Source organism: Nelusetta ayraudi, unplaced genomic scaffold (genome assembly GCF_046127955.1).
Source record: "Nelusetta ayraudi isolate G7.1 ecotype Tasmania unplaced genomic scaffold, CSIRO-AGI_Nayr_v1 ptg000060l, whole genome shotgun sequence".
Taxonomy (NCBI): Eukaryota; Metazoa; Chordata; class Actinopteri; order Tetraodontiformes; family Monacanthidae; genus Nelusetta; species Nelusetta ayraudi.
This window is the reverse complement of record NW_027466110.1, coordinates 3625062-3636275: the sequence shown is the minus strand read 5'-3', so window position 1 is coordinate 3636275 and position 11214 is coordinate 3625062. Positions and strand designations below refer to the sequence as shown.

The following is an 11214-nucleotide window of genomic DNA, read 5'->3' as shown; positions in this document are numbered from 1 at the left end:
TTGGGTGTGTTTTTTTTTTTAATTTCCTGTATTTATTATGAATGATATATTAAAATGTGTATTTATTGGTGTGTTTTTTTGTTTGTTTTGTTTTTTTTTGCTTAAAGTCTGTATTGAGTATATTGATTAGCTCTCTTCAAATGGACTTTTGTTTCATGCCGGTTGTGAGTTGTAAAGCTTCATGTGCCTAATTTGATTTTAATTCTTATTCTGTGACTTGCATACGTTTTGCACAAAACAGACTCTTTGTTGTTGTTTTTTTAACGGTGTTTTTTTTTGTTTTTTTTTTTCAACTGTACATAAAACTACCTGGATTTTTAGTTGTGTCATTTTTAACATGCTGGAATAAATTTCATTAAAATAGCCGCAAATGACAAATCAACGTGCACTTCATTCCGTACCTGGTGTAAGGCGCCCTCTACAGGTCGTCTGGAGAAGTGAGGCATACAGGTCGTTGGTACTATCCAGCTGCATTTATTCATCTAAAAATAGACTTCTCAATAGCAGACAGGTAGGTCAGACAACAAAAGTCTGTCTCCACTTCAGACAACGAGAAAACACACACGAGTAAAGTCATCCACAGCCAACCCAAATTGAGAAAAACAAAACAAAGCAATACAACAAACTAGTGCCTGCACCAGAAATCCATTAGTGTGCGCACTTTGGGCTTAAGAGTGACAATTCCAGGCTTCTGGTTAACCAATACACCTCAGTGCATTTAGTTTACATCTGCTCTTCTGCTTTGATAAAAAACAGAGGCAAGGCAGTTGGACCAACACGGGAAAACAAAAAAAAACAGAGAGAAATTCCTACAGAAGTGGGGTGGGGGTGGGGGGTAGAGGGGGGAAGCCCAGGACGCTTGATTTATGCCGGGCGTGTGTGAAAATATTGACCGCAGGGGGAAAACAGTTGAAGCAGAATGAACATCAGTAATGAACTTTGTCAGGAGGACTTCAGACAACACCTTCAATCTGAAATAATTACACACAAGTGCCAGCATGTCTGAATGGTGACACAAATGATTGCTCAGCCACAAATGTTTTACACAGTAAACCTGAATAAAATGACTCAGTGGAGTCGGTGCAGCCCCATGAAATTCCGCAGAACCTAAATGTGTTTTATGAAACTTACAAATGTGAAATTCCACTGCGTGACACGCGCATGATTAATGGAACAATCGATCAGACATTGTATTTAAGAGAACCTGGATATCATGTGCATGACACATCAAAACAACCTCAAGAGATTCAACAATGTCTTTGAAACTGTCCCACACATAAACAAGGAACAATTATCATGATGGCAATTGCAAAAGGGGTTTACTGCCAACTGATGAATGACTAATAAAAAAGACTAAAAAAATATTGTAATTAAAATCTTTTTTTTTTTTTTTTTTTTTTTAAATGAATTAAGAAAAATAAAGTATGCTCTCCACCCCACATGACTTAAGAACCCACAGCCGCTTAAAAAAACAAATCATCACCTGCAGACAAATGCTTAACTCCCTAAAAATTGTACATTCCTCCACCACTCCACTCACGCGGTAATAAAAAAAAAATAAAAAAATAAAAAATACAATAATAAAAGGCACTGAACAAAAACAAAAATAAGTCTGAATTAATTGTATTCCAGAAAAGCAGGAAAAATCACTCAAAAAAGGAAAGACTTCATGATAATTGTGAATATGAAGTTTTGACTTTCAGGATGTGTGCTTTTCACATGAAATATGCAGATGACTGCATTTTCTTAATGATTTGGTTTAAGATTTGTAACTTGGACTGATAAGATGTTCAGTGTTCGCATACATTCTGGGAAGACTTGCAAACAGTACAGACGTTTCCAGCGATGATAGTCTTCACCGTTCCAGGAATCTCAGTTCAGGGTCTCAATCGGAGCATCACTTCAATGCCTCCTTCAGCAGTGGCGCACTGTGCTGTTCCCAGCGGAATACTAAACTTTCCAGCAGCAGCTCAGTCTTCTATGTATAAAAATAAATTAAAAGTCATAGTCCTTGCTCTGGAAAAGACAGAAAAGACAAAACTGCAGCGTTCAGCATCGTGTACTCATTTCAGAGCATCCCAGTGCAAACGGAGAGATGCATCAGATGAAGGTCCAGTGCTGGAATCTGTCGGATGGGTTGCACGAGGCCAGAGCGATACGTTCATAACGAGCGCTCAGACACAAGTTGAGTCCCGGGATGTAAAGTAAGTGGTTCTAAGAGAAACAGAGGACAAAGCTGTTACCTATCTGCCGTGTGTATGTATTTGTTTTCTGATACACGCAACAGTTGCAGGGTTTCACAGTCAGAAAAAAAATCCACCGATGGTCACCCACAGTAAACATACACTCCAGCTGGAGCATTGCAACACTCGCGTTTGACTGGAAAACAGCAATGTTGACACCATGGATTTAGCCAAACGGTCGCCTGTAGTCTGAGAACAAGTAGCGCCGTTCATGCCAGTGTGCATCAGCAAGAACATGCAACAGCTACCTCTAATTACTATGTATAGGATGTAAGTGGTTAAAATTAATTGGCAAAAAAAAATGCTAAACTTAACTGTGAAATTGGACTTTTTCCATTTGTCTGTGAAGCTCCAGAAGCATTACGTGGATAAGAAAAAGTCACCTCAATCAACATAGCGGCTACTTCAGAATGGGTGAAATTTTAATTTCAGGCGAGTAATTAATTGGCTTGGAAATTAAAAAAATAAATGAATCCAACAACCCAGTTAAATTCAAAACACAAAAAAGCAGAGAGAGAACAAAACTCACATCCTTGACTTCCCATTTTTGCTGCGCTCCAACAAACGTGTTCGTGCCTTTGTACTGGCACTCCTCCAGCTTCACTGCCCCCACTGCCCCGTGCAAACACAGCTCCTTCTGAATGTTGTGCCTGATCTCGTGACGTGTGGAGTACTCAAAATACTACAGAAAAAAAAAAGAAAGAAATCGGTCAGCCAATATTTTTTTCTATTTTTTTTTTTTAAAAAGATATTAATGCCGCACTTTCTGACTGACCTGGTTCCCTCCAAGTCCATGACATGGATACATTGTCAGTGGCTTCCCACCGTCATTGTTCTCTCCAGTATCCAGACATGAGTCTTTGCCGACATTTTTCACCTACAGTGAAAAGAAAAAAAAAAGGGGGGGGGGGTCCGGGGGGGTGAGCGAAAGCAGTGAAAGGAAACAAGATGAAAAACTAACATCCAGTGCAAGCTGTTCAAACAACTTTAGTCTCCGGAGTGCCTTTGGTGGGTGTCAAATTGGAACAGCACAGCACCCTCTGGAGACCCCGAGTGGAAACCCACCACGGCTAGACAGAGCGATGAGGTTTGGAAAGGAGGGGAGCTGCCGGTGAGGGTGTGTGATCTTACCGAGCCAAAGCGGAGCGGGTTGAGATCAGGTATGAAGACTTCTGGGTAAATGTTCTTCAAATACCAGGAGAAGCTCTTGCAGTTCAGTCTCGTCCGCAGGTCCAGACGTTTGGAGACATCCCCAAATGCCCCCTTTGAAAACGAAGGCCAATAAAATAAAAAAAAAAAAAAAAAAATGAGTAACTCTGAGTCATATTGTTCCCCACAACACAGTGTGGGCATGTCAGGTATGTGCTGCTGCACTAATTAAAAAAGGTTGAGCCGCAAAACATTCTCATCAATCAACGGCGGCAGACAAGAACTATTTAACACAGTAAAACAGGGTCAGTCAGGGATAAAGTCTCAGGCATTTCACACAAGAATTGCACTGACTCAGAGAGTCAGGTTTAAATATGTCCTGTCCAATGTTTCTAGAGAGCAACAACACAACAATATGCCTCCACATTAAAACCTAAAAGTTGTTTCCAGAAAATCAAGTCAATGTAACATTGAATAAATTGCTTTTAATATCCATTAATATCCATCTATGTTCTTCTACATTTACATAGCCATCTTAAATATCAGGCCAATTTCGTGACAAAGATGAAAACAAATCAAAGATTACATAAATGCTAGCCTTGAATAGCTTATGTCTCTGTTACAAGGCCAGTGGAGAACGTTTGGAATTGCAGTTTTAAAGCAGGCTGCTTTTGCTTGTGCCTTTTCCAACAACATTACACAAAGACCCAGTGGCAAGCCGCAATCTGTCGCAATGTTTAATTAAACTTGGCTGGGAGTAACACTAAGAAAACCTACCTTTGAGCATTTGTTTTTTCCCCCTTGACTGAAAGATTGCCAACATCCCTATTGAACAGTTGCTGCTGCTGCAGCGTCTATGCTAATCTCTGTAGCATCGGCTAGGCTAGCATAGCAAGGCCCACGGCTCATTTTTCCTATTTCCTTTTTCTGGAAGGGGCTTAAAGGGTAGCTAAGCAGCATTTGCTTTCTTGTTGATGACATACTGAATCAGTCTAGACAAGAGTTTGGCCAATATCAGGGCACCACAAAGCATAACAAATTCATTGACGGTCTGTATTTCTTCCTTTTGGTTCACATCATTCATTTGAGTGTCTCCGACTAATTTGATCGTCTTAAGCCACCGGCTGTGTTCCCCAGAGTTCCAATGGCTCCTTTGTCAAAGCAAAAACAACAGGAGAAGAGCGTTCGTTCCATCGCGGGGCTTCTTCTTCCAAACCAAAGCACGTTTTTGAGAGGCTCCGCAGGCCCGGCGCTCGCTCTTGAATAACGAGAGAGCTTACATAATGACGAGGATGCTGCTCACCCTAGCGCTCGCCGATACCCGACTGCACTGGATTCCTCCAGGCTGTTGACGACGGAGCGGCTGTTTGAAGCCAGCTAGGAGAGGGGCTGGCCCACTCCGTGAGGTGGTGGTGGTGGTGGTGGTGGTGGTGGTGGTTGGGGGAGGGGGGGACGCCCCCCGAGGGAACTGTTTATGGCACCTTTGGGACCACATGTTGGGAAACGCAAAGTGCCTATCATTTACTCCTGCAGACTTCCCCTTCGGGCCCCTCTCGTCTTCTTTGTCGGCTCCTTTCACCCATTTATCCTGCAAACTTGTTCATTTGAAAGAAGAAGGGTTTCTTATCTGCTCAAGTGGCGGCGCACTCGGGAGCTGCAAGAGTGCGGCGGAGTGCTTTCCCTTTGCTAAGTGTGTTAAGTAAGTGGTGATCACACTTAATGCCGGTTTATATGCAGGCTGGATTTGCTCCGACTTGTCCAAAGGGGAGGGAGGGGATAACGAGCGGCGGCAGAAGCCACTTAGGCATGACCGTGTGAAGACACGGTGAAAGACGAGGCTCGCGGGGGAGAAGGAGAACTTTGGCTGCGTTTAGAAAAAGCGTCGTGGGCGCAGAGTTGCGCGGCGGCGGCGGCGTGGCGGCGGCGGTGGTACGTACGTCTCGTGCCAGCTGCCCGGCCTGCTGGTTGCGGCGGTAGAAGATCTCCTTGTAGTCGTCCATCCAGACTTCGGCCAGCCGCACGTCGTTGCGGGAGATGACCTGCGTGCCCTTGGGGAAGGTGTGCGGGCTCTTGGTGCGGAACACGTGGCCGACGACGGAGCAGGGGATGATCTCCAGCTGTCCGCCGCACTGCCACACCTGCAGGTGGGACGGGCCGACAGCTGATAAGCGGTGGGAGTGCATTGTACTTGGAACGAGCCACCTAGTAATCTGTTTAGAGTATAGGGCCAAAAATGAATGGCAAGCGGGGTCTGTTCGCCCGCTGTCGGACACGCCCTTTACGACAGGGCGGCTGTGGTGGAGTCGGCAAATATTTGAGGATCAATGAAATATGACTCAAGGCTTTGAGAATCCGGATGTGGAGCTTGAAGGGCGTCTTACCCTGAATGACATTTCAATGTTCTCGCCGCCCCAGATTTCCATCTCTTCATCGTAGCTCCCAACGTGGTAGAAGTATTCCTTAGAGATGGAGAAGAGGCCGCCGGCAAATGTGGGTGTCCTGGAGAGGAAGATGAGGGTGAATAAAAAACACAAACAGACAAAAGACAATACACTGATAACGCTAAAGCTGGTATTTAAAGGCCCAGCCTCACTTGATGGGGTAGGTTTCATCCTTCCGCCTTCTTTTCTCGTGATCCGGCAGACCCTCCCAGCCGAAGGCCAGGTTCCAGTCAAAGTTGCCCCGGTTGTGGTTCTGGCCGTGCGGCGACGGCTTGGTGAACTCAAAAGTGTTGAGGTCGATGGTGGTGATGTCGGGGCTCACGACCGCCGTGCCGTTCTCCACGATCCGGGCCAGCAGAGGCTCCAGCCACCCATTAAAGCATTCACCTGTTTGGACACGTGAACCGGCGAGGAGGAGACGCTTCATCATCTCTCAACAATAGCCTGCCAGGGGCTCATTTTCACAAACGGTTAAGCCGCGCAGACGGAAAGGCAAACAGTGCATCGCTGAGCTGCGGGGTGTGGAGGTGAAGGCGTGTCTAGTTTTTTTTTTTTCTTTTCTTTTCTTTTCCACGCACGGTTGAGCGGCGGCAGCGGCAACGTACAGTGGGCGTCGAGGAACGTGAGCGTGTCGCCCGTGGCCACCGAGGCGCCGAGCAGCCGGGCGGTGATGAGCCCCTTTCTCTCCCGCTGGCGGACAACGCGGACGATGTTGAGGCGCTTCAGGTACTCGTCCAGCTCGTCCTTCAACACATCTGCAACAGTACGTGGAAAAACACGAAAGAAAAAAAAAAAACAGCCCACAGTTATACGTCACCATCTCAATTTATCTGTCACTTATTTTGCCTTAAAGGCCCGAGATTGCAAGTTTTAGTGCCACCTGATGCTCGAGAAAGTGTATTGCGAATATATCGTTTAACCCTGTTATCAGTTAAACGGCGAAAACTGAGAAGATCCTCAGCCTGCTGCAGATAAATGGTGGGGCAATATGACCTCCCTCCAACGAGTGGAGCTCCTCTCGATCACTATATGAACATTAATGCTTAATCTTGGTAAATGATGAATGAAATTTTCAGTGTTTTTTTTCCGAAACATTAGCCCAAATATCCCCGTATCTTACACACTGGCCCTTTAAGTTATGCACACGTCTTAATTGCAGGAGCACAAACCGTTCAACCAGTCTGCGTGATGCAGACCAGGTTTAGACTGATCCACAATCCGAGCCAACAAAGACAAAGACACAAAGAATTTTAGACGTCCCAAGATTAGACCCATTACAAAAATTAACTGTTTCACGTGTAAGCGCCGCTTCCTCGCTCCGACGGAAAGTATTCCACAGCGGCGTGAACATTCCTTCCAAAACCCACTTTGTGCACGTTTCGCAGCGCAAAAAAAAATTGAGAGAAAGAAGAAAAACTGCCCACCCAACACGTCGGCATGAAATCGAACCCCTGGAGTAGCCGAGGGGGGGTGGAGAGGGGTGTCTCGTCAAGTGTTTTTTTTTTTTTTTACCATCGCCGCTGGCGTCGTCCACCAGGATGATCTCCTTGAGGAGGATGGCCGGCGAGGTGTGCAGGACACTGTACACCGTCCTCAGCAGAGTGCTCCAGGCCTCATTGTGGAACACGATGATCACGCTGGTGGTCGGCAAGGGGGGGCATCTCTTGAACGTTTGCTCTATACATCTGCAGTGACAAGAGTGTGTGTGGGGGGAGGGGGTGTGGGAAGAAAGAGCACAAAGATCTGACTGTGCTTTACAGTTCCTGGGAGACGCAGCGGTCTCGTTATTCCATATGCAGACCCTTCCCCCGGCGGGGTGTCCGTTTCACTGGCGACCGCGCATGTGTGGCAGGCAGCCTTTGAAATGTCTCCGCAGCCAGAGAGGGAGTTAAACTAGCAGCTCGCCTCACTGCGGGACAGCCAGCACGCCGTGTCATGTTCTTGTGCGGACACACAATTTTTGCATATGAAAATTCTGAATTGACCAGACCAGAGTGACTGATCAGCCACTGAAAAACAAAACAACAGTCATTGGTTGTTGTTGTTTTTTTGTATTAGAGCTTTTTTTTTTTTTTTTGCGTCTCCATGCTTCAGTGAGTTATTCAGGTTATTTTCAGGGTGCTAATTAAAGGCCCAATATCGTACACATTTTCATTTTCTAGTTACTTTTTGTGCCAGACTTAATTATTTAGCCGTGTGTTTGCAGCCTCCAGTCATAACACTGTTTTAGCTGACAAATACGCATTTAATAGGGGATATCAACATCTTGTCCAACACACAACAGATCCCCTAAAAACAGACACCCCGTTTGACTTGATGTTTGGAAAGGGGCGGACCGAGGGCGGAAGGACACTTTGTGACATCACAGAGGGATAATGTTCAGAACGGTGTATTTTTCAGGGCACACTTTCTCGAGACTTTTCGGTTCATTAAGCAAAAATTAGCAAATGAAGGATGGGGCTTTTTCATTTTTGGGGAGTTCAATGACAGGCTCGCGACAAATCTTACTGGTAGTGAACGTTCTGAGTCTGCTATAGGCCACTTTAAAGCTCCATCCTTGCCTTGTAGCAAGTGGCTTTTGTCAAGTACAGTCCACTGGGCAACTGCCCAGGCAATTACATATTTTCCACCAAAATTGAAATTATTTCATAACTTCTATGACACATTGTAGGGAGCGCGGATTCGCTTTCCCCTCGAGGAAAAACAAACAAACAAAAAAAACACTTGTTAACTTATGTGGCGGGACTGCACAAACCGACGCACTCTGGTGGTCTTGTGTCTGCGCCCAGGTCTCTGCTCAAGGAAACGCGGTCGCTGGCGTACAAGTTGAAGCAGTGCTTCGCCTCGCCCCTCTCCTTCTCCTTCTGCTCATCGGGGCTCAGCGAGTCCGTGTTGAAGGGCTTGCCACCTGCTCCGGGGGCCAGCGGGTCCTGCGGGGGCCTCTCCAGCACCGGCCGCAGCTCCGCGGCGGTGTAGCGGCCCGGCAGACAGGACGCGGAGTCCGCGTCGCCCTGCTGCCGCACGGGCGCTCTGATCTGCATCTTCGGCATGGAATCCCGGATGTTGTTGACGGCTCCCATCACCATGTCCAGCACGGTCCCCCGCTTGGCGGCGGCCCCGTCCGGCAGCCACGGCTCCTCCCGTTGGCCCGGGCTGCCCACCTCCCACTGGATGAGGAAGAGGAAGGTGACGAAGACCAGGGCCACCAGGGCCAGCTTGAGAGGGTGCAGCCGCCTTCGGAGGAACCGGCGGAGGGATGACATGCTTCCAGAGCGAGGTGGGGGCGCTGGTGGAGGAGGAGGGGGCTTGTTGGAGCGGGATTCAGCTGAAAGTCACGCACAACGGCTCAGGCAACAGCAAGCGGAAGGGATCACCCGGATCACCACAACACAGACTAACAAAGTTGCGCTTAAAGTTGCGCTTCATTTTGTGTCAACTTCGTACAATGTAAAAGTCATACAACTATTGCAACTTCTCTCTCTCTCTCTCTCTCTCTCTCTCTCTCTCTCTCTCTCTCTCTCTCTCTCTCTCTCTCTCTCTCTCTCTCTCTCTCTCTCTCTCTCTCTCTCTCTCTCTCTCTCTCTCTCTCTCTCTCTCCTGAAATGTAACAACCCTCGATTATTTCAAAAATAAATAAATAAATAAATACATAAATAAATAAATAAATAAATAAACAAGCAAGCAAAACAAAACAAAACACGGCACCACGTACCATGAGCCGCCGCGCTACAGGTCTGGGTGACTATGGTCCCTTGAATGAATCCTGGACGTCGGACCGGGTGACATCCTGCGCTCCGGCGCCGTCAGGAGACTTTTCGTGCTGCCAAGCGGAGACGACAGACAGACAGCGAGAGAGAGAGAGAGAGAGAGAGAGCGAGAGCGAGTGGGAGATTTCCTCTGCCCTCGTCAAACTTCCGTCTCGTTGGATCCAGGTGCGCTGCCTGCCCTGCAGGCGCTCAGGTAGCAGCAGAGGGAGGAGACGCCGCCCGCGCGCTTGCGCAGACCGGAGCAGGCAGACGCCACTTTCTTTCGGCGTGTCCACAGACCAACCGAGGCACGTGAGAAGGTGAAGGGCGCGCTCGCGAGGAATCCTGGCTGCCTGTTCTTCGCAATGATAGTATCGTTCCCCAGAGAGGAAGTCCTGAAGAAAGTGCGCGCGTGTGTGCGCGCGCGCTCCTCAGATATAATGGTGTCATTAATAGGATTTGTTCTAGTGGTCATTCACTGGGGCAGTTGCCGGGCTACAAACAGGGGAGGAACGCAGGCTCGCTCTACCTCGCTCCCTCCCTCTCTCTCCTTACATCAAAAAAAACCCCTCAAAAAAACAAACAAAACCAAAACACACTTCAACGGCAAAACACGTTCATTACGCGCTAAGTATGGAAACAGGAAACACTTGTGAGAGATAAAACAAAAAGCGTCCGAACCTCTCTTACTCACATCCGGTCCAGTCCTTTACCTCCTCCAGGAGTTTCCCCCCAGCTGGTGATACTAAGAGCGAGAGAGAGAGAGAGAGAGAGGGAGAAAAGGGGGGAGGGTGTACCCCTACACTTAGCTATTAAGTCCATTTGAAGTCCATGTTGGGTCCCAAGAGGATTTCATCCTTAGGTATTCTCTATATTAAATTGAGCTTTACGCTGATTGGATAGCTGCATCTGTCGTGAATGTATTATATATAGTATGTAATCAATACGCCATCAACATCCTCCACCGAGCCACGGTGCCTTAAAATATGTGCTTCAAAAGATAGACAGATCCTATACCGCGTCAGCCGAAGTGCTGTGTGACTTCACCGCTGTGAACGAGCAGTAACTTAAGTTCATACGTTCAAAAAAATGATTCAGAGAGAAAAAAAAAAAAGACAAGCCAAATGCTAGGGGTGGTCGAACGTCATGATGGAACCGGTTTCAAAGTCCTCTTTGAAGTCAAGGCCGTGTCGAACTCTTGGTGATGTCATTTTCACCAAAGCCTGAACTAGCCAGAGTTGCGACCTACTGACGGGAGTTCCCCCCCCCCATGTGCACATTTTCTTGGTCTTCTTCCTTTCAGTGGCACGAGTCCACCACCATTCAAGCAGTGGTGAGGTGCGTCTCAAAAAGAAATGAACTGCTTGTCCTGCTGGAGGAGGCGCATGGCTTTAGCATCATGCTGAAAACATTTTTTTTTTTTTTTTTATGCGTGTGTGTGTGTGTTTCTTATCAGCAAATTCCATCGCAGAAAAGCAACTTAAGAGTTAATTCCCGTCCTCCACTTGATCTCATTCATCATCATCTTTTCTGCACCAGCGGTGATGAGGGTAAAATCACTAAAGCCTGAGGACATCAACAATCTCTGCTCAATCAAAAAAAATGTTCATTTTGTCTTCTTTCAGAAGCACGACC

At 47.0% G+C, this 11214-nt stretch overlaps 1 protein-coding gene across 1 annotated transcript; it reads right to left on the bottom strand.

Annotated features, from left to right (window-relative positions):
- Window positions 1-458: 458 nt before the first annotated feature.
- galnt3 (UDP-N-acetyl-alpha-D-galactosamine:polypeptide N-acetylgalactosaminyltransferase 3 (GalNAc-T3)) lies at window positions 459-9685 on the bottom strand. Its single transcript, XM_076039938.1, has 11 exons — window positions 9546-9685; window positions 8597-9119; window positions 7346-7518; window positions 6439-6588; window positions 5986-6220; window positions 5774-5891; window positions 5330-5530; window positions 3375-3506; window positions 3019-3120; window positions 2773-2925; window positions 459-2214 (listed from the first exon to the last, which is right to left on the bottom strand). The coding sequence occupies exons 2-11, from the start codon at window positions 9094-9096 to the stop codon at window positions 2101-2103; spliced, it is 1878 nt and encodes a 625-aa protein (XP_075896053.1). The 5' UTR covers window positions 9097-9119; window positions 9546-9685; the 3' UTR covers window positions 459-2100.
- Between the last annotated feature and the right edge of the window lie 1529 nt (window positions 9686-11214).